General features: G+C 34.5%; 1 protein-coding gene across 3 annotated transcripts in view; it reads left to right on the forward strand.

The window, feature by feature from the left end:
• SNX24 (sorting nexin 24) overlaps positions 1-24,458 on the forward strand; it is a 281,065-nt gene that overhangs the window by 139,693 nt on the left and 116,914 nt on the right. For all 3 annotated transcript variants that reach the window (XM_044662063.1, XM_044662054.1, XM_044662048.1), the window contains one exon: positions 17,793-17,897. In XM_044662063.1, the coding sequence (XP_044517998.1) occupies positions 17,793-17,897 (105 nt within the window). The remainder of the gene's footprint in view (positions 1-17,792; positions 17,898-24,458) is intronic.

Below are 24,458 nucleotides of genomic sequence, written 5' to 3' on the forward strand. Positions count from 1 at the left end.
ATAGTATAACATAACCACCAAGTAGTCTTTCAGTCTGTACTTGAAAAATTTCTAGTAGGGGGCAATATACTTCTCTAGATAGCCCTTCCATTGTTGAACAGATCTTATTTTCAGCTATTTTTCCCAACATCAAGTTTAAATTACCCTTTTTGCAACTTTCACCCATTACTTGGAGCTCTGCCCTCTGGGACAGATAAAAGAAGCCCAATTCCCTCTTTGCATAATAGCCCTTCAAATCCTTGAAGATCATGCCCAACTTGAGCTTTCTCTTCATCTTAAATATCCTTAGGTCCTTTATAAGCTCCTCATATGAAATGAACCCAAGAAAGACCCTTCCTCCTCTTGGTTCTCTGTCCTTTTGAGGAAAGGGAAGAAATAAGCATTTATTAAGTGCTTACTATGAGTCAGCCTCTGTGAAACACTTTACAGACATTATCTTAAATATGACTCTGATATTCAGAACTGACCACTGTTCTACAGATGATATATGATGAGAGAATAGTGTTATAGGGCAGTGTTGACAAACTTTTTCTGAGTTTGAGTACCCAGAGGGCAAATTCAGGCTGACTGTGAGCCCCTGCATCACCAGTTGAATGAGGACTTGGTTTGCTTTGGACTGCTGGACAGAAGGGTGGGGCATGCAAAATATGTCCCTGGACGATGGGAAGAGGGGGAACAGAGCAGCAGCTCCCCAGTGCCAGCTCTGCACACATGCCACGTCTTTGCCAAAAAGGTTATAGGGGATTCCTAAAAGCTATATCTCTCATAATGAAGCCCAATTCCACTAGCTTTTTTGGATACCACACTACATTATTGATTATTAGTGAACTTATAGTCTACTAAAAGTTCTTTATCTTTTATAGAATAAGTGCTGTTCACTATGTGTCTCCCAGATTGTACTGGTGAAATGCATTTTTTTTTAAACCCTTACCTTCCATCTTGGAGTGAATACTGTGTATTGGCTCCAAGGCAGAAGAGTGGTAAGGGTAGGCAATGGGGGTCAAGTGACTTGCCCAGTGTCACACAGTTGGGAAGTGTCTGAGGTCAGATTTGAACCTAAGACCTCCCTTCTCTAGGCCTGGCTCTCAATCCACTGAGCTACCCAGCTGCCCGCTGAAATGCATTTTTTTTTAGCTTTTTTTTTTAAACATTGATTAATATTCGTTTTTAACATGGTTACATGATTCATGCTCCTACTTTCCCCTTCACCCCCTGTATTCCCCCACCCATGCCGACACCCATTTCCACTGGTTTTATCATGTGTCATTGATCAAGACCTATTTACAAATTGTTGATAGTTGCATTGGTGTGGTAGTTTCGAGGCTACATCCCCAATTATGTCCACCCCAACCCATGCGTTGAAGCAGTTGTTTTTCTTATATGTTTCTTCTCCTGTAGTTCTTCCTCTGAATGTAGGTAGCGTTCTTTACCATAAATCCCACAGAATTGTCCTGGGTCATTGCATTGCTGCTAGTACAGAAGTCTATTACGTTCACTTTTACCATAGTATATCAGTCTCTGTGTACAATGTTCTTCTGGCTCTGCTCCTTTCTCTCTGCATCAGTTCCTGGAGGTCTTTCCAGTTCACCTGGAACTCCTCCAGTTTATTATTCCTTTGAGCGCAATAGCATTCCATCATGAGCATATACCACCATTTGTTCAGCCATTCCCCAATTGAAGGGCATACCCTCCTTTTCCAGTTTTTTTGCCACCACAAAAAGCCCAGCTATAAATATTTTCGTACAAGTCTGTTTATTAATGATCTCTTTGGGGTACAAACCCAACAATGGTATGGATGGATCAAAGGGCAGGCATTCTTCTATAGCCCTTTGAGCATAGTTCCAAATTGCCATCCAGAATGGTTGAATCAGTTCACAACTCCACCAGCAATGCATTAATGTCCCAATTTTGCCACATCCCCTCCAACATTTATTACTTTCCCCTTCTTTCATTTTAGCCAATCTACTAGGTTTGAGGTGATACCTCAGAGTTGTTTTGATTTGCATTTCTCTAATTATTAGAGATTCAGAACACTTTCTCATGTGCTTATTGATACTTTTGATTTCTTTACCTGAAAATTGCCTATTCATGTCTCTTGCCCATTTTTCAATTGGGGAATGACTTGATTTTTTATACAATTGATTTAACTCCTTGTATATTTGAGTAATTAGACCCCTGTCAGAGTTTTTTGTTATAAAGATTTTTTCCCAATTTGTTGTTTCCCTTCTGATTTTGACTACATTGTTTTTGTTTGTACAAAAGCTTTTTAGTTTAATATAATCAAAACCATTTAATTTACATTTTGTAATTTTCTCTAACTCTTGCTTGGTTTCAAAATCTTTCCTTTCCCAGAGATCTGACAAGTATTTTATTCTGTGTTCACTTAACTTATTTATAGTTTCCCTCTTTATATTCAAGTCATTCACCCATTCTGAATTTATCTTGGTGTAGGGTGTGAGATGTTGATCTAAACCTAATCTCTCCCATATTGTTTTCCAAATTTCTCAGCAGTTTTTGTCAAATAGTGGATTCATGTCCCAAAAGTTGGGCACTTTGGGTTTATCATACACTGTCTTGCTGATGTCATTAACCCCAAGTCTATTCCACTGATCCTCCCTTCTGTCTCTTAGCCAGTACCATATTGTTTTGATGACTGCTGCTTTATAGTATAGTTTAATATCTGGTACTGCTAAGCCCCCTTCCTTCGCATTTTTTTTCATTATTTCCCTTGATATTCTTGATCTTTTGTTATTCCAAATGAAATTTGTTATAGTTTTTTCTAATTCAGTAAAGAAGTTTTTTGATAATTTGATAGGTATGGTGCTAAATAGGTAAATTAATTTGGTTAGAATGGTCATTTTTATTATGTTAGCTCATCCTACCCATGAACAATTAATGGCTTTCCAATTGTTGAGATCCAGTTTTATTTGTTTGGAAAGTGTTTTGTAGTTGTTTTCGTATAATTGCTGTGCTTGTTTTGGTAGATAGATTCCCAAGTATTCTATATTGTCTAGGGTGATTTTAAATGGTGTTTCTCTTTCTACTTCTTGCTGCTCTAATGTGTTGGAAATGTATAGAAGTGCTGATGATTTATGTGCATTTATTTTGTATCCTGAAACTTTGCTAAAGTTGTTGATTATTTCTACAAGCTTTTTAGTTGATTCTCTAGGATTTTTTAAGTATACCATCATATCATCTGCAAAGAATGATAGCTTAGTCTCCTCCTTGCCTATTTTGATACCTTCAATTTCTTTTTCTTCTCTAATTGCAACTGCTAGTGTTTCTAGTACTGTGTTGAATAATAGAGGTGATAATGGGCATCCTTGTTTTACTCCTGATCATATTGGGAAGGCTTCTAATTTATCCCCATTGCATATGATATTTGTTGATGGTTTTAGGTATATACTGTTTATTATTTTTAGGAAAGGTCCTCCTATTCCTATACTTTTCAGTGTTTTCAATAGGAATGGATGCTGTATTTTGTCAAAGGCTTTTTCAGCATCTATTGAGATAATCATGTGATTTTTGTTTGTTAGACTGTTGATATGGTCAATTATGTGGATGGTTTTCCTAATGTCGAACAATCCTTGCATTTCTGGTATAAATGCCACCTGATCATGGTGGATGATCTTCTTAATTACTTGCTGGAGTCTCTTTGGTAGTATTCTATTTAAGATTTTTGCATCTATGTTCATTAGGGAGATTGGTCTGTAGTTTTCTTTCTCTGTTTTTGATCTCCCTGGCTTTGGAATCAGTACCATATTTGTGTCATAAAAGGAATTTGGTAGGACTCCTTCTTTGCTTATCATATCAAATAATTTGTATAGTATTGGGATTAGTTGCTCTTTGAATGTCTGATAGAATTTACTTGTGAATCCATCAGGCCCTGGCAATTTTTTCTTAGGGAGTTCTTTGATGGCTTGTTCAATTTCTATTTCTGATATGGGATTATTTAGGTATTCTGTTTCTTCTGCTGTTATTCTAGGCAATTTATATTTTTGTAAATATTTATCCATATCTCCTAAATTGTTATATTTGTTGCCATATAATTGGGTGAAATAGTTTTTAATGATTGCCTTAATTTCCCCTTCATTAGAGGTGACGTCTCCCTTTTCATCTTTGATACTGTCAATTTGGTTTTCTTCTTTCCTTTTTTTATTAGATTGACCAGTACCTTGTCTATTTTATCTGTTTTTTCAAAATACCAGCTTCTAGTCTTATTTATTAATTCAATAGTTCTTTTAATTTTACAACAGTTTTACAGCTTTTACAATAGTTACATTTTCTTTATTAATCTCTCCCTTGATTTTTAGTATTTCTAATTTAGTTTTCATCTGGGGATTCTTAATTTGCTCGCTTTCTAATTTTTTGAGCTGCATACCCAATTCATTAATCTCTGCCCTCCTTAATTTGTTAATATTTGCACTCAAGGACATAAATTTCCCCCTGAGTACTGCCTTGGCTGCATCCCACAGAGTTTGGTAGGATGTCTCATCATTGTCATTCTCTTCAATGAAATTGTTTATTGTTTCTATGATTTCTTCTTTGACAAATTGGTTTTGGAGAATCATATTATTTAATTTCCAATTGGTTTTTGATTTGCCTGTCCAGGTACCCTTACTAATTATTATTTTTATTGCATTATGATCTGAGAAGGCTACATTTATTATTTTTGCTCTTTTGCATTTGTTTGCAGTGTTTCTATTCCCTATAACATGGTCAATCTTTGTGAATGTACCATGTGAAGCTGAAAAGAAGGTGTATTCCTTTTTGTCCCTATTCATTTTTCTTCACATATCAATTAAATCTAATTTTTCTAGGGGTTCATTCACCTCTCTTACCTCTTTCTTATTTATTTTTTTGGTTTGATTTATCTAGATCTGAAAGTGGAATATTTAGATCTTCCACTATCATGGTTTTACTATCTATTTCCTTCTTGGGTTCTGCCAGTTTCTCCTTTATGAATTTGGATGCTATGCCACTTGGTACATACATATTCAGCAGTATTATTTCCTCATTGTTTATACTGCCTTTAGTCAGGATGTAATGACCTTCCCTGTCTTTTTTAATCATATCTATTTTTACTTTGGCTTTGTCAGAGATCATAATAGCCACTCCTGCCTTCTTTTTCTCATTTGATGCCCAAAAAATTTTGCTCAAGCCCTGAACCTTAAACTTGTGTATGTCTACCCGCCTCATATGTGTTTCTTGTAGACAACATATGGTAGGATTTTGGTTTCCAATCCACTCTGCTATTTGCTTCCGTTTTATGAGCGAGTTCATCCCATTCACATTAAGAGTTATAATTACCAGTCGTGGATTCACTGACATTTTCGTATCCTCCCCTTTTCCTACCGCTTCTTCTTAAACTATTTCCTTTTAAACCAGTGGTTTGCTTTAAGCCTCTATCCCTTATCCCCTCCCTTGATTAACTTCCATTTCTACCCCCTCCCTTATTATTCCCCTCTTTTTATTTTTAAAGGCCTAATGAATTCCCTCCCCCTTCTTCTCCCCTCCCTTTTTTGACCTCCTCACTCCCCTGCTCGCCTTGGTTTATCCCTTCTGACTTTCTCAGTAGGGTTAGATAGAGTTTGATATCCCAATGGATAATGTAGCTACTCTTCCCTCTCCGGGTTGATTACACTGAGAATAAGGTTTAAATATTACCTCTTAATGCTCTCTTCCTCTCCTTCTTATAATAGTATTTGTCCCCTCCCCTTCCCATGCCCTCTTTGTGTATAACAGAATATCCTATTTTTCTTATTCACTCAAGTTTCTCTTGGTGTCCCCTACTATTCACCCCCCTTTTTTCCACCCCCCCATATCATCTTAGACCATTTAGTATTCCACCCTCTCCCTATGAATTAGTCTTCTGATAACTATAATAGTGAATACTATAATATTGAATAGAGGTCACTATAGAGAATTATACATAGCTTTTCTCCACATAGGAATACAGATAATTAGATCTTACTGAGGCCCTTACAAAGGCAAATTTAAAAATTATAAGTTTTCTTTCTTTCCCCTCTGTTTCTTATTTACCTTTTCATGTTTCTCTTGATTTTTGTGGTTTGGATATCATACTTTCCATTTAGTCCTGGTCTTTTCTGTGCAAATACTTGGAAATCTTCAATTTTGTTGAATACCCATACTTTCCCCTGGAAGTGTGAAGTCAATTTTGATCGTTAGTTGATCCGTGGTTGAAGGGCCAGCTCTCTTGCCTTTCTGAATATCATATTCCAAGTCCTATGGTCTTTTAGCGTGGAGGTTGCCAGATCCTGTGTGATCCTGATTGGAGCTCCTTGATTTTTGAAATTTCTTTTTCTGGCTTCTTGTAAGATTTTTTCTTTTACTTGGAAGCTCTTGAGTTTGGCTATTATATTCCTAGGCGTTTTCTTTTCTGGGTCTAGTGTAGAGGGTGATCTATGGATCCTTTCAATGTCTATATTGCCCTCTTGTTGTAGAACTTCAGGGCAATTTTGCTGTATAATTTCTTTTAGTATGGAGTCCAAATTTTCTATTAATTTCTGCTTTTTCAGAGATACCAATGATTTTCAAGTTGTCTCTTCTAGACCAGTTTTCTTGGTTTGTCACTTTTTCATTGAGATATTTCATGTTTCCTTCTATTTTTTCAGTCTTTTGACTTTGTTTTATTTGTTCTTGCTGTCTTGAGAGATCATTAGCTTCTAATTGCTCAATTCTAGCCTTTAGGGACTGGTTTTCCTTTTCAATCTGGTCATTTCTGGTCTTCAGTTGACTAGCCTCACTTTCCAGTTGTGAAATTCTGCCTTTTAAACTGTTATTTTCTTGCCTCATTTCCTTTTGAGATATTTCCCATTTCTCTAGTCAAATCTTTTCCAATTTTTTTGTCATCTCAGATTTGAACTCTTTAAGAGCTTGTGACCAGTTTTCATTATTTTGGGAGGGTCCAGATGTGATTGCTTGTTTTTTCTCCTCTTCTGTTTGCTCAGTTGTCTGGATTTTCTCTGTGTAAAAGTTGTCGAATGTTAAAGATTTCTTCTTCTTGTTGTTAATCTTTCTCTTTTGGTCTTCCTGATTCTGGGTTGCCATTGTTAGCCCAGTCTGTTCTCAGCTTTAACCTCCCGCTCAGGGTCTGTCTGCGTTCTTTCGGCTCCTGAGGTCTCAGGTCTGGTTGTTTTCAAGGTTAAGCCCCCTGGTGGATGCCCTTGCTTGATCCTATGCCAGAGGTTCCTTTACAGGTCTCAGGGAGCTGCTTCCACAGTCGTATACCTGTCTGCCCTGGTTCCCCACTAAGGATTCCAGAGCCTTTGCTCACGCCTGTGTCTGCCTCCGCCCATGCCTGCGCTCTGTTTCCACGCTCAAAATCCGTGTGTGTTCTTTAGCCTTTTGGTGTCCTAAGTCTTGCTGCTCTCATGAACAGGCCCTGGAGCTGCCAGTGACTCAATGGGTGCCCCAAACTTGCTCTATTTCTTTTGATCTGGCTTTGGAGTTGTAGGTGGTATGTGTGTGTGTGGGGGGGGGGGCGGGGGTTGCTCAGCCCACGATTTAGTGAGAGCTGTTTCACCCCTTTGTAGCATGGAAATGCCTGATTCCATGTACCTTCCACGCTGCGCCCTGTTGTGGGGTCCCTCCGTTAGTCTGGATTTGTTTTTATGTCCCCTTGAGGAGTCCTGTATGTTTTGGTTAGGAGAGGTTAAGCGCTGCTTTTTACTCTTCCGCCATCTTAACCTGGAAAGTCTGAAATGCATTTTTAATAAAAATCCAACTCTCAGACTTTCCATCTTTCTTGAAATTTACCTTATTAAATTCATTCTAATATTCTATCCCAGAAGTTCTTAATCTTTAGTATTATGAGCATTTTTGGCAGTTGGGTAAAGCCTCTGGAACCCTTCTCAGAATAATGTTTTTAAATGGATTATAGACGAAACCAGTTGCATTGAAAAGCATTGTAAAAATACAATAAAATTAAAAAGTACAGTTTGAGTCCCAAATCTAGTCCAGTTAGATTCTTTTGGATCTTAGATATCTTTCTCTCTCTCTCTCTCTCTCTCTCTCTCACTCTCTCTCTCTCTCTCTCTCTCTCTCTCTCTCTCTTTCTCTCTCTCAAATTGAATTTTATTTTAATTTTTCTGGAAGATAACAGTACATAAATTATGCCACAGTTTCTGCCATTTAATATGGATTTTGACTATTTCCTGGGCAGTAGATTGAGAATGTTTTTTGAAGACCACCTTAGCTAATTATGAAGGGATAAATTTTGGAATCAATTTCCTTTGGCCATTGCAACCTAAGAAGCAAAGAAAAATACTATGTAACACTCAGGTCTTTGCAGCCATATTTTGCTTCTGCAGTATTAATGGAAGAATTGACAAATGAATTTCACTTTGACTATTAGTACTCTAAATGTGAGATTCATTGACTAACGTAACTAAAAAAGCTAAATTTTATCCGGCTTGACAATTTCATTATAAATTAAACTAAAAGAGGGACTAGCAAGGACTGAAGCTACATGGCAGGATGACTCATAGGAACTTCTTAGAAAAGCAAAGTTGGTGTAGTCATTTTATGATACAGAGAAAGGCAACAAGAAACATTATATCATAGGATATTTGTTCATTATATTATATTTGTAAAAGAGATGGGGCTCCAGGGATGTTAAAATATAATCTAAATGGTTGTGGGTGCACACACTGGGTTGAAGGAGAGACAGGACCAGGATAGGGAGACCAGAGTACACAGCTTAGCTACTGCTAACTGACAAAAATGGCTGTTGGCCAACTGTCACCCAGCTCATCACTAGGCCAGAGTCTTTGAAACCAGCAGGCAAGGTAAAAGGTTTTAACAGTTTTAATTATGTTCAACTAAAAAAAAAAGGTGGGAATAGAGAATTCTATATTAAAACCTAAAGGGCAAAACCACAGGGCAAGGGGAGTACTTGTCTACACTAATTCTAATCTTAGTGACCTAAACAGGCAGGGCCCAAAGAAACAGCACTGGAGTCTCTGGGTGGCTGCTTCAAACCTGGTTCCAGCCAGGTTTGACCAGCACAGCTAATGGGTCTGAGGGTGGCTTTGTGGTTCTCACGGTAATCCACAGATGATCACAGGATGCCAAAAGCCAAGGTGGTCCAAGGTACCCAAGTAGAGTGTGCTGGAGATGCTGTTCACCAGGTCCCAAACTCCTCCTCCACTTGTTAGAAACCACCACCACTCAGGATCCCAGGGAATCAGGATGCAGGTCTGAGATCTCCCAGAGCTAGCAACAGTTTGTTGCAACCACTAATGGAGTCTCTCTCAGAGCACAAGCAAAAAATTCAAAAATGTGGGTTTGTCCCTTGATTGGGGAATGGCTGAACAAATTGTGGTATATGATGGTGATGGAATACTATTGTGCTATAAGGAATGTTGAACTTCTTGATTTATATAAGAACTGGAAAGACCTACACAAACTGATGCAGAGTGAAATAAGCAGAACCATGAGAACATTACACACAGTAACTGAGACATTGTGGGATGATCAAATGTAATTAATTTTGCTACTAAAAGCAATGCAATGATTGAGGACAATTCTAATGGAAAAGAAAGAATGCCATCCACATCTAGAAAAAGAACTGTGGGAATAGAAATCTAGAAGAAAACATATGTAATTACTTGTTCATATGGTATATGATTTGGGGTTTTGGTTTTAAAAGATTATTATAAAAATGAATAATATGGAAATAGGTTTTGAGTGATAATATATGTATAACCCAGTAGAATTGTTTGTCAACTCCTGGAAGGGGAAGGAAAAGCATAGGGAGACAACAAGAATCATGGAAATCATGGAAAAATTAAAAAAAATTTTAAACAGCCACACTGAGAAAATCAGAAATAATGGAATTCAATAACCCTGTGTTTGGTAAACCCTAAAACATAATTTATTGAAGAAAGAACTCCTTATTTCATAAGAACTGCTGGTAAAACTGGGAAGCTATTTTGCAGAAGTTAGGCTTAGGTCAACATTTTAGAACATTTTGCTATGAAAAAATTAGCAACTGTGGATTGCAGATGGATGCCTAATCAAACAAAAGATAAAAGCAATGAAAAGATATAATAGATTTTTTGATTATTAGAAATAATAATTTTGCACAAATAAAATTAATGTTTCTATGATAAGGAAAGTAAGCAGAAGGAAAATCTTTGTATAGCATTTCTCTGATGACAATTTTGTATTTAACATATAGACAATTAATATAATACTTATAAGATCAAAGAGCATTTGTCAGTAAATAAGTAGTCAAAGGATATCAGTGAGCAGTTTTTCAAAAAAGAAGTTTTGATTGTAATAACCACATGAAAGGAGGCTATAAATTAACTTTGAGATTTTACCTCACACTCATCAAGTTGGCACAGATGACAAAAAATGGGAAGAGTCAATGTTAGAGGGGTTATGGGAAGTTAGGCACACTAATATATTGTTGCTAAAACCGAATTAATAGATCCATTCTGGAAAGCAATTAAATAAAGTCCCTAAAATTATATGCTTTGACCCAAAGATTAAACAACTAGATATATATCCCAAGTAGTTCATTGACTTAAAGAAAAGCTCTCTGTATAGTGAAATTTATAGCACCACCTTTTTATGGAAAAACAAATTAGATGCCCATTGACGGGAGAATGGCTTAACAAATTGTAATACATGTATGTATTACTGTTCTGTAAGAAATCACATATGATAGTGATTACAAAAGGGCACAGAAATATTTAAATGAAGTAATAAAAAATATAGTGAATATTATACATAGTGACTATTGTCATCATTGTTGTTGTTATTTAGTCGTTCAGTCATATTCAACTTTGTGACTCCATAGACCAGGCTCTTTTGTCATCTGGACACTTTGTGACATAAGAGATTCATCCTCTAATGTCATTTCTTTTAGCATTTTAATGCCATCCATATGATTTTCTGAACAAAGATACTAGAGTTGTTTCCCATTTCCTTCTACAATGGATCACCTTTCGTCAGAACTCTCCTCTACAACTTGTCTGTCTTGTGTAACCCTACATAACATAGTTTCATAGAGCTGTGCAAGCCCCTCTGCTATGACAAGGCAGTGATCCAGGATTGCCACAATGCAAATTCAGGGAACAGGTATAAAACAATAAAACTGAATTTTTCAAAATTACAAAGAAGAAGGTTAGTCCTAAAAAAGAGATGTAAGAATATTTATCCCATTCCTCTATCTGCATTTCTTTGCAGAAGTTAGACAGTTCCATAGGTGTGGAAAATGAATATATTTTAAATCTCTTTTCAGTGTGTTAACTTCTTTTGCTAAATTATTTTTTCTGTTGGGAAGGAAATGAAGATGTTGTGAAAACAAAAGTTATCAATAAAATTCTATTTTAAATATAGTCATGTCAGACTAAACGGAATTCTTTTTTGTGTGCAACAGATACTAAACTGGTAGATGAGGAAATGATGTAGGTATAATTTACCTAGATTTTAGCCAAGTTTTTTTATAAAGCTTTTATATAAAGATATAAGGTATCTATGAAGATACTCTTCTGGTGGAGAAGATAGAATGATGAAAACTGGTTGACAGTACTATCAGATGGATTCAAAACTTGTTGGATGGTCAGACTCAAAGGATAGTTTTTAATAGTTCTATGTCAGTCTGGCAGGAGGTCTTCAGGAGAGGTCCCCTAAGGACCTATGTGTAACTCTGTGCTGGTTAACATTTTTATCAGTGACTTTGTATGAAGTCGTAGATGGTAAGCTCATCATATTTGCAGATTTAACTGAGCTGTGAGAGAAAACTAACACACTGGGTGACAGAGTCGTGATCCAAATGGATCTTGACAAGCTAGAGCATTGATTGCCTGAATTTAATAAGATAAAATTCAATAGAGATAAATGCACACCTAGATATATCAAATCAGCCTAACAGGTATTATATGGGGGAAGTGGAAGTCATTCTTAAATGAAATTTTAAAAATATTTAGGGAGTTTAGTTGAATGTAAGCTAAATGTGATTCAGAATTGTGATTTGCTTGCCAAAAAAACTAAAGTGGTCATAGGCTTACATTAAAATAGATATAGCTTCCAGCTAAAGAAGAGAGTAGTTCTTCTGCGTTCTTTTTCAGAAGGCATCTGGAGTAGTATTTAGTTCTGAGCATTACAGTTTTAAAGGGGCACTGATAAACTAGAAAGCATCTAGAATAGTGCAGCCTTGAATTCATGTCATATGGAAGACTTTGCTGAAGGAATTGTGTATAGTCCGACCTCCTTGTAGGTCTTCACATGAAGGCTAGACAAGCATTATGGTTACATTGTAATGAGAATTGCATATGGTTGATGAGGTCCCTTTCATCTCTCAAATTCTGTTAGGATGTACAACTGATTTTAAGGTAAGTTTGAATTAAGTGAGTAAAATTGGAAAAGTGTTAGGGTTTACTAGTAACACACCTTATAAAAACGTTTAATTTTATAAGGTTTAGTCATCAGTTGCCAGTTATTTTCTATTATATTTTCCCAATATCTTCTGTTTTCATATTTTTGTTTTGTACCTTTAAATATATTTTATCATAATTATCTTTCCTTAAAGTAAATATTTATTTTATTTGAATTTATTTTTTAAATTTTGCATCTTTCCCTCCTGATTCATTCATTTGGTCCTAAGACTGCAAGACATTTGTTGTTTGTTATTATTTAGGTATATTTTGATTGTGTCCAACTCTTTTAAGACCCCATTTTCAGAGGTTTTCTTGGCAGAGATACTGGAATCATTTGCCATTTCCTTCTCCAGCTTTTTTTTTTTTTAATAAATAAATAAACCGAAGCAAAGAGAGTTAAATGACTTGCTCAAGGTCATACAGTAGGTGTCTGGGACCAGATTTGAACTGATTCCAGGCCCTACACTCTCTCTACCATGCCACCTAGCTGCCCTGTAAACCACTTAATACTCATATATAGATTATTTATAGGTATTGGCCAACCTTTTTTTTCTTTCTCCCCTGTACCTTATATAATTATTTTAGATGTACCCACCAATATTTATTAACCATAACAATACTAATAAGTATTTGTTAAATAAATGAATGAATAAGAAATTAATATCTTATATTTTCTACATTGTTTCATAGGCATTTTCTTTACTAAGCAGCTACTCTTAAAAAGCAGGCGGGATTTCTTATTCATTTTCCTAGAAAGTGCTTTAATTTATTTTTTGAGTATTCAACCTTCAGAAATGCCTTCTAAACCAATGGTCATTAATGCTGAAGAGAGAATGCACTTAAGTACATTCTTTGGTACCTTGATTGAAAGAATTTTGTAATGACTATTTTAATCACTACTACAATATTGTTATTCACATTAAGAGGAGGCCAAGAAATATTTGTTAATTTATTTATTTGAGTTTTCTACAAAAAGGTATAAAGTAATGTTTTATTTTATGTACTTATAAAATGTTTTTCATTTGATTATATTAGAATCCCGATCTAAAAGGTATCTACTCCTTTGGAAGATATTTTTATTTAAAGTTTTATTAGTCCAGAAAACATTTTTCCTAATTAACTCTCTACTCTTCATTTTATCTGTCACAAAATCTTTTTTTTCTTCTTTAAAATGTCTTTGTATTTTGTTGTTTTCCTAGTTCAGGCCCTTATCATCTCTGCCAACTAATGCTTTTAAAATATCATTTTTATTTCATTCTAATTGTATTCCTCACCTACTTAAAAATTTAGATAATTTACTCAGGAATTTCTTCCTCATCAAGTTCATACTTCTCATGTTGTTTTTTAATGCCTTCCATATTGTGGACTCACTCTGACTATTCTTGTTTCTCAGTACTTCCCCAAACATACTCTGTTTTGTGGTTAAGCTGGTCTCTTTACCGACCCCTATGCCATTCTAATTCCTGTCTTTGTACTTTTCCTAATGCTTTTCCCAGCCTAAGAGGTTATTTCTTCCATTAATCCTTTCTTGCTTCTCTAGCCCACTGACTTCTCTAATCTTTGAATTTCAATAATAGATAAATACATATTGGCACATAATTGTTTTCTAGTTGTTTCATAAGTATTTTTTTCATTCACTAAAAGACACTAAGTTTCTTGAGGCCCAGGAACCTTGCCTAATAATTCTTTCATTATAATAAATTATAACAAATCTTTCATTATGTTTCAAAATCAGTTAATCAACCTATCAGAAAGTTTTTATCAAATGCCTACTCTGACATTTTATTAAATGCCTATGAGACCCTGGGGATACAAGTACAAAGAATGAAATAATTCCTATTGATAGAGTTGAACAAACAATAGTCATTTATGGAATATTTCTCAATTGAAATTAATTACAAAGAATTTCATTGGTAGAATTCTGGTTAAGTCTTTGGGGACTTTAAAGTTGGAAATCAAAAATTACTTTCCCTGATACTAGTTTGTAATGTATGCCAGAAACAGGGGGACAGGGAATATGTTCACTTTCACTTTAGTTTTTCTTAAAAGCTTAAAAATACTCTCCCCTGAATGCTCCATTTCACCTGGATTTATATCCACAGTGAACTAGAAAATATGCTATTTGAAGTTGTGGTCCATGGTTCCATGCACATAAGAAGGAATCTGCTAGGAAAACCCAACATTCAAGTGTAGGAGATTTAGATTCAAACTCTTAGGCTTAATCTTATTTGTGTGTAGTTGTTTCCCAGTCCTAGTTCTTTTCAGGAGGTTTTCACTACTGATTTGGGCTATTGTTATTTATCTTAATACTGACTGAAGTCATTTTTCTGTGAGTACCTAACATATAATCAATAATAAAATAATGAATTTCTTGCATTTGACTTAGTGAAAAATGAATTACGAAAGAACCCAAGAAATGCCATACTAGGTCAGACCAGTGCAATAGTTAACCAAGTAGTCTGTCTGACTGTGACACTAAGTTTTCTTCTATCATGTCATCATTAACATTGAACAGCAAATGTCCTCAATTTTCTTTAATCTCCTATTTTTGATTTATCAACCATATGTTTATATGGATTTGGGGTAAACATATCCATATATGTTTATATGGATTCTGTTTATATTTTTTATATCCAAAAAAGAAAGTATTTTTAACCAAATTTTGGAAAATGATTATTATAATTAAATTTAAGCCAAAATCTATAGTTCACAGGCATTTCATAAGTATTGTCCATAAAAATAATGCAGTGCTCACCACAAGAAAATGGGGTTGCATTCATATAATTATCATGTATATTTTTGGCTATTTTAGTGGATCATAAAAGTTGTGTACAACAGGACCAAAGTATAATCCAGACTGCTAATCAGTTGGAATATCAAGGGAGTATTTATCTTATAAGCAGCTGAGTCCTGTTGGAAACTTAAATTGTTTCAAGTTTGTCTAAAGCAGTTCATTACTCACCTATAAGTGCTATTATGCTAGTTGATATTTGATGATAGCTTCCTCAGTTACTCATGACACACAAAAGGGGGGGAAATGTATTTTTATGTTACATCTTTGAGATGAAAATGTAGAGGCCTTTGGTTTCTTGTTCTTAAATATTATCAGAGTTGTAACAATACTTTAAAAAAGAAGTTTCATTATAAAATTGCAGATTCCTCTTGTATGATTGTAATAGTTGTTTTCATAATGATTTGGCTTTATTGGCTTTGCTTTTGTTTCAGAAACAACTCGGTCAGCTCAGAGACAAAATGTAAATTTTCAGTCCCTTATGGGCAAGAATGTCAGAGTTGATTTTGAGTTTGTCCTTGTGTTTCTCTACACATTTTCTCAGAAGCAGTATCAAGCCAAAAGAATGACGCACAGTGTGAAGACCTAATCCATTTGTTAATTTGCTATAAAGTATTTTGAAAAGCAAGTTTACAATATAATGTTGTTGATGAGTCATATTTTTAGCTTAATGAAGACATAATGTTAAACTTCCTTAATCATTATTAAATGCTGAATCTTTAGATGTGAACAAAGAGTTATATACTGACATATTAGGTATATTTTTCATGTTTTTAATTAGAACATTAAGATTAGTTTTTTTTAATACAGGAAGATCTAATTTAATTTTATTTCTAATTTAATTTTTGATAGTTGAATTAGTTCTTCTTTCCCCCTTGTCCATTTCTTCTCAAGCTACACTTACCCATAAAGCCCCCAAATTCTTAGTTTGAAAGCCAAGAGTTCCAATTTTTTCTTCTTTAAAAAATCTTATCATGAACTTAATCAGTAAATATAATTTTTATATAAAGAAAAAAAAAGGCCTGTAAAAGAAACTAAATTTGTTATATTCATCTTTTTGAAAGGTAATATATGAATATATTACTTAATAATCAAAATTGCTTCATTTTACTTCCTTATATATTTTTTCTATACTTTTAAAAATGATTTATTGATTTTCCTTTTTTTTTCTATCGTAACTCACTAACCCACTATTGCCCTGACTCCCAGCTAGAAATCTTCCCTGAAATAAATGTATATTATTTCACAAAACAAATATAACCATTTGCCACACCTGAAAATACATGTACTATTCTATGCCTTTAGACCATTAGCTGCCAGGAGGTTGAAAAGAGGTCTCATCATCTGTCTGATGAAAGGACCATTTAATTTTCATTGTATTCAATAGTATTTTCACAATTTTAAAAATTCATATAGATCTTTCCTATTTTTTTGGTTTGTTTTTAGTTTGTTCCTCTGTGAATGATCTCCAGATGGAATGGTATAGTATATAGTATGTAGCCCTCCCAGGCAGACTATGTTACTAACAATTACATTGTTCTATTTTTTCAATATATATGAAATAATATAGGACTCTATTAGAAAATTTACTTATATAAGCAAAATTTCCTTGTATCATTTAAGAAACTATTTAAACTTTTTCAGTTTTAGATTAATTCAACCACTTCAGATTGTTTTAAATATCTTGGTGGAAATAGTCATATACTTGAAATATACTGTTAGAAAATATTAAAAGAGTATGCAATAAAATCTGTATTTTTAGAAGAATACTTAGGGAAATTACTATTTTTTAAACAAATTTTTTATTTTATTAAATATTTCCCAATTGCATATAGCTTTTTTACATTCATTTCTAAAAATTTTGAGTTTCAAATTCTCTTCCCCCTTTCCACACCTTCAGAAGCCAAGCATTATGATATTAACTATACATGTGAAGCCATTTAAAGCAATTTCCACATTAGCCTCGTTGTAAAATAGAACACACAAACACACATAGACACAAACAAGAAAAATAATTTTTTTAAGTATGCTTTGGTCTTTGTTAATTAGCTCTGAAGAGAGCATTTTTCATCATTGGTACTTTGCAATTAATTGTTTTGGATCATTGTCTTAATCAGAGTAACTTAATCAGATCAACATAGTATGATCTTTGTTACAATATTGCTGTTATTGTATGTAATGTTAATATATATATATATAATGTCTCTTTTCACTTCACTTTATATTCAGTTCACATAAATCTGGGGAAGAACTTTCAAATAGCCTTTTGTATCATATCAGTCTTTATGTCTGACTTATTTTTTTTTATCCTCTCATTTCTTTTTTTTAAACCCTTACATTATGTCTTAGAACCAATACTGTGTTTTGGTTCTAAGGCAGAAGAGTGGTAAGGTCTAGGCAATGGTAGTTAAGTGATTTGCCCAGGGTCACACAGCTAGGAAGTGTCTGAGACCAGATTTGAAACTAGGACACCCAGCAGCCCCCTCCCTGCCATCCTCATTTCTGTAGGGTCTTTTCTTCAACATTGTCCTTAAAATTGTAATCCTTTTTTCTATGGAATTTTAAAAAACATTTCTTTGTCTTCATAGCTCAAGAAATGTATAAAAACTCCAGAAATTCCTTCCAAACATGTTAGAAACTGGGTCCCAAAAGTCTTGGAGCAGCGACGACAAGGTTTGGAAGCCTATTTACAGGTAAGATTTCTTTTCAGTGCCTATAAATTTTGGGAAGCAGGAGTTTACATTCTGAATTATTCACTATCACTCACTTCTGTTGTGAGGAGGATTATTTAGTTATTAAATAGGTCTCCTAACTAAATAAATCCTCCTCACAACACTTCTTAATGTGAAAGTGTTACCCACAGAAAAAAGTAATTAAAATTAATTTGACTTGGCATTCTCCTGTACTAATTAGGAATGAGAATGGAAATACAAAAAATAATGTAGCTTAATTTGCATTCTAGAAATGATAATTTTAGAGATTGGATATGTTGCACTTTGTATATTGCTTTTGATTCAGAGAAGGATAAATTGACATTTAGATGATCATGAATTAGAACAAAGTGTTCAATTTTTATGCATTTTAAATTTTAAATCATTTTTTTTAAACCTTTACCTTCCATATTAGAATCAATACTATGAATTTGTTCTAAGGCAGGAGAACAGTATGGACTAGGCACATGGGGTTAAGTGACTTGCCCAGAATTATGCAGCTAAGAAGTGTCTAAGGTCAGATTTGAACCCAGGACTTCCCATCCCTAGGCCTCAATTCACTGAGCCATTTAATTGCCCCCTTTAAATTTTTTTTTTAATGAATAATTTCCCAACTTCATTAGGACTCTAAACCTTTTATGAAGAGCAACAAATATAGATATATTTGTAATGGTTGAATTATGTAATATATAGACCAAGCTATTATAATCAGAGTGCAGGATATTAGAAGAAAATGAATTACATACATCTTTTTGTTGTCAGCTTGGCCCACTGAAACTGATAGAAACGAGTCACTCACTCTGTTGGAGAGCTATGGTAAAAGGTCTATTCTTTCCAAAATGGAAATTATTATAGGAAAGTGAATAAACAGCTAACATCGTTTTTATTATACAGATTAGGGCTCCTGGGTTTGTAAGTTGTGCTAAGTATAAAAAGAAACAAGGGTTATAACAAAGAAGCTTGATAAATTAAAGAGAACTCTAAGACCGTAGGGCTTGATGGTTAGTCTAAGAAAGAACCATGCTTTAAAACTGAAGGCTCTGTAAGAGTTATAGCAATGTGGCAGGCACTGTGTATGAAATTGCTTGTTTGAATTTGTGATAGGATTGGGGGAGTTAGACTGACAGGTCTCTTGATAAGAGATAAATCAGGGCTTCTTGGAAGGTGACCTCTATCTGTAATGTAAATACTAGTTATGATTGTTGGTAAAGGTGCCAGAAGGAGTCCTTCACCCTATAAGTACTCATCAGCAGGCAAGGTGCTTGAATGAGAAATGGGGACAATCCCATGTAAATAATAGCAAGGAATCCAAAAGGATTACCCACACAAAGATATCTCTTTTCCTTCTTCATTCCAAGTTGGCTCCTGTCTGCTCCATTCTTCTCCAGTTTAGGGGATTTTTGAATCACTTTAGGTTATTAAACTCTCTATTTATACTCCCTCCTGTAAATCAACTTTAGGCAGGATAATGAGTATGATTGCAATAACCAAAAAGGTTTATAATTTCCCAAAGGATCATTTGTCAATTTGCCACCTCCTCTCTGAGGCTGAATACATCTCCCAGACAAACTTATTCTTCCAAATATCTTTTGGTGTGGCTGGAAGTTAACTATAGAGAGAGTTAAAATGTAACTTTAGGCAGAGAGCCCAACGTCTCCCTAGTAGTCAGGAATTTTTCCTAATTAGGGGAAGATTGGAGAGACTGTGATGGAACTCAGAACTCTTTAAATTCTCTAACATTGAAGAGGAGACACAATAGACTTTACAGGTCATTATTTTGCCCATTTAGCTCATTAAGATGAACTAATTATCACAAGATATTATAGTTAGGAAAAGCACCAATATGTAGTCACCACACTATCTCAGACTCCATTCTAGAGCAGAGGTGTCAAATATAGAATAGATACTTGAAATGAATTAAAATGAAATTGGGAAACATTTAGCAAAATAAATGAAAACATAAGAATACAGATAATGCTAATATATGATTTTTAAAGTCATTTTTTAGCATGCAAGAATCTCTTTGTATAGTTTTGTGGTTCTTATTTCCAGCAATATTCTAGAGCCATAGTGGCTAACCTATGGCACACATGCCAGAGAGGGAACATAGAGCCCTCTCTATGAGCATGCATGCCATTGCCCACAGAGTTCGCTACTAGAAAGGCACTTGGTGGATTGAGAGCCAGACCTAGAGACAGAAAGTCCTAGGTTTAAATCTGGCCTCAGACACTTCCTACTGTTGTATGACCCTATACAAATCACTTAACTCTCATTGGCTAGCCCTTGCCACTCTTTTACCTGGAACCAATACACAGTATAGATTCTTTTTAAAATTTTATTTCCATATTGTTAATTTTTATAATAATCTTTTAAAACTAAAATGCCAAATGTTATACCCTGATAAATAAGCGATAAATCATATGTTTTCTTCTACATTTCTACTTCCACAGTTTTTCTCTTGATGTGGATAGTGTTCTTCCTCATAAGTCCCTCAAAATTTGATCATCCCACAATATTTCATTTACTGTGTATAATATTCTCATGGTTCTGCTTATTTCACTCCACATCAGTTCATGTAGGTCTTTCCAGTTCTTATAGAAATCAAGCAGTTCATCATTCCTTATAGCACAATAGTATTCCATCACCATCATATACCACAATTTGTTCAGCCATTCCCCAGTCAATGGGCCACACCCACATTTTCTAATTTTTTGCCACCACAAAAAGCATAGTCATATTTTTGTACAAAGAGATCTTTCCCATTATTTTTAATATCCTTGGGATACATACCTAGTAGTGGTATTGCTAGGTCAAAGGGCAGTCACTTTTTAAAAGCTTTTTGGGCATAATTCCAAATTGCCTTCCAGAATGGTTGGGTCAGTTCACAGCTCCACCAGCAATGCTTTAGTATCCTCTCCAATATTTTGCACATCCTCTCCAACATTTATAATTTTCCTTTACTGTCATTTCAGCCAATCTACTCAGAGTTGTTTTGATTTGCATTTCTCTAATTAGGAGGGATTTAGAACATTTTTTCATATGATTATTGATTTCTTCATCTGAAAACTGCCTATTCATATCCCTTGACCATTTGTTAATTGGGGAGTGATTTGATTTCTTATAAATTTGACTTAGTTTTTTGTGTATTTGAGAAATTAGACCTTTATCCGAGAAATTATTATAAAATTTTTTTCCCAGTTTGTTGCTTCCCTTCTAATTTTGGTTGCATTCATTTTGTTTGTACAAAACCTTTTTAATTTAATATATTCAAAATTATTCATTTTACATCTTGTAATGTTCTCTGTCTCTTGTTTGGGCTTAAATTTTTCCCTTAGAATATTCCACATTCACCTAATTTACTTTTAATATCACTTTTTATTTTTAAGTCATATACCCATTTTGAACTTATCTTGGTATAGAGTATGAGATATTGATCTAAACCTAATTTCTACCATAGTTTGCCAGTTTTCTCAGCAATTTTTCTCAGATAGTGAGTTCTTATTCCAAAAGTTGGGATCTTTGGGTTCACTGAACTGAAATGACTGCTGAGGTCATTTACCCCTAGTCTATTCCATTGATCTATGCCCTCTATCTCAGAGCCAGTACTAGATTGTTTTGATGATCACTGTTTTATAGTACAGTTTAAGATCTTATATTGCTAGGCCACCATTTTTCACATTTTTTTCATTAGTTTCCTTGATATTCTTGTTCTTTTATTCTTCCAGATGAATTTTGTTATTATTTTTTCTAATTCTATAAAAAAGTTTTATGGTAGTTTGATAGGTAAGGCACTATATAAGTAAATTAATGTAGGTAGGATTGTTATTTTTATTATATTAGCTCATCCTATCCATGAGCAATTAATGTTTTTCCAGTTGTTTAGATCTAGTTTTATTTGTATTTTGTAATTGTGTCTGTCTTGGCAGATAGATTCCCAAATATTTTATATTGTCTAGAGTGATTTTAAACGGAGTTCTCTAACTCTTACTGCTGATTTTTGTTGGAAATACATAGGAATACTGATGACTTGTGTGTATTTACTTTGTATCCTGCAACTTTACTAAAGTTATTATTTCTGCTAGCTTTTTGGTTGATTTTCTAGGATTCTCTAAGTATACCATCTTATCCACAAAGAGAATTTAGTTTCCTCATTGACTTTTAATTTCTTCAATTTCTTTTTCTTCTCTAATTGCTACCACTAGCATTTCTAGTACTATATTAAATAATAGTGGTGATAATATTTGCAGTATTGATTCTAAGAAGGAAAGTGAGAGTTTAAAAAAAAAAAGGCAGAGGGACTTGGGCTGAGATGCTCCCTTCTCCCTCTCCACCACACCTAAGTATATATTTTTTACTTCACCCACTTCTCTGCCCAGCAGCCCAATGAGAGTACTTCCTCCCTCCCCTGTCTGGAGAGGGGGAGGACACATGATCTTTAGTGAGGTAGGGCATAGCTTGTGTTTTCTATAAGGTTTGCCATCACTATTCTAGAGTCATCCTGAAGACATATATGTAGGTTTCAAAGCAGTTTCCCTTTCTCCTTTGGGATATTACTTCTATGAAGTAGAAGCTCAAAGGAAACATTCGATAACATTAAACAATAGAAATCTAGTTTTGTAAATCTCCTAAGATTTACAAATGTCCTAAGTATTTACCCTTGAACTGTTCCAGGTTTCCTCAGTTCCAAGTTATATTCTTAGTGTATCTTGCCATCAAAAAGATTCAGGAATAATTATTATTGTGAATTTTGCCACTTGTTGACGTATGATTATCAATATAGAGTCAGCCCTGAATACGGAGGGTTTTGTTTAATGTTATTTCAGAAGGAACTCAGCTTTTGCCTCCACTACATGGCATCAGGAGTAGTTCTGAATGCCAGATCCATTTTATTTCAGATAGGACTATTGTATATGACTGGGCATTACATGTATATTTGTTTTCATTTCAATAAAAAGCCTATGGCAATTGTTATATTCACTATAAATTAAAATTCATCAGATTTGGGGAATTTGTTTAGTTCTTAGATTTTGTGGTAGGAAAAAATAATCAACAAGTTTTTCCTTTAAAAATATTGAAACCTTCCTCAAGACCTTATCTCAGAGGACTAAGGCTAGGGTCATTGATATAATTTCTTAGTGACTTAAGTATAAAAAACCAGTGATTGTAGAATCAGTAGCTTTTCCATTAGGCTTCTGAGTAGCAGACTTGTTTATGACTAACAAAGAAGTAGGTTAGCTAAATGAGTGCTTTATCCTTTGTTCAGTATTCATGATATATTAGATGGTCTACAGGTGTCTTAATTTATTCCCATTCCAGAAATGATGTGTCAAATTGACTTGACTTGAGCCCAGGCTAGAACACTGGTGATGGCTCTAAATATAGGGTTTGAAGTGGAGGAAAGGTGATGCAGAGCAAGTTGAATTTTCCAAGGTGGTCTTTTTGTACCTTTTGATGCTTGACAGAAACCATGAAAAAAAGGCGCCTATGAGCATTCAACAACTAGAAGCATATATGAGTATATTATGTGACCTTAAGGACCATGACCTAAATATGGCAAATGCTGCAATTGTCCTTTGTTGTTTGTTCAGTTTTTAAATTTGAGTTATCATGTTATGGCTGTTGTAGGTTTTGGTCCAGCATCAAGGCTAAAATTTTATGATTATCCAAGAACTGTACCAAATACTTGGCAGCTTTTAAAAAATGACAGTTGGAAAGCTTTATTTTTTATTTTTTAATTTGAAATTTTTATTTAATTGATTTAGAATATTTTTCCATGGTTATGTGATTCATGTTCTTTCCCTCCCCTTCTCCTACCCCCTTCCCATAGACAATGAGCAATTCCACTGGGTTTTACATGTGTTATTGATCAAGACCTATTTCCATATTATTAATTTTTGCATTAGGGTGATCACTTAGAATCTACATCCCCAATCATATCCCCATTGACCCATGTGATTAAACAGCTGTTTTTCTTCTGTGTTTCTAATCCCACAGTTCTTTCTCTGGATGTGAATAGTGTTCTTTCTCATAAGTCCCTCAGAATTGTCCTGGATCATTGCATTGCTGCTGGTAGAGAAGTCCATTACATTCAGTCATGCCACAATGTATCATTCTCTGTGTATAAGGTTCTCCTGGTTCTGCTCCTTTCACTCTGCATCAATTCCTGGAGGAATTGTTCCAGTTCACATGGAATTCCTCCAGTTCATTATTCCTTTCAGCACAGTAGTATTCCATCACAAACAGATACCACAATTTGTTCAGCCATTCCCCAATCGAAGGACATCCTCTCATTTTCCAATTTTTTGCCACCACAAAGAGTTTAGGCTATAAATATTTTTGTATAAATCTTTTTCCTTATGATCTCTTTGGGGTATAAACCTAGCAGTGGTATAGCTGGATCAAAAGGCAGACAGTCTTTTAAAGCCCTTTGGGCATAGTTCCAAATTGCCATTCAGAATGGTTGGATCAATTCACAACTCTACCAGCAATGCATTAATGTTCCAGTTTTGCCATATCCTCTCAGTTGGAAAACTTTAGAGAACT

Source organism: Gracilinanus agilis, chromosome 1, assembly GCF_016433145.1.
Source record: "Gracilinanus agilis isolate LMUSP501 chromosome 1, AgileGrace, whole genome shotgun sequence".
Taxonomy (NCBI): Eukaryota; Metazoa; Chordata; class Mammalia; order Didelphimorphia; family Didelphidae; genus Gracilinanus; species Gracilinanus agilis.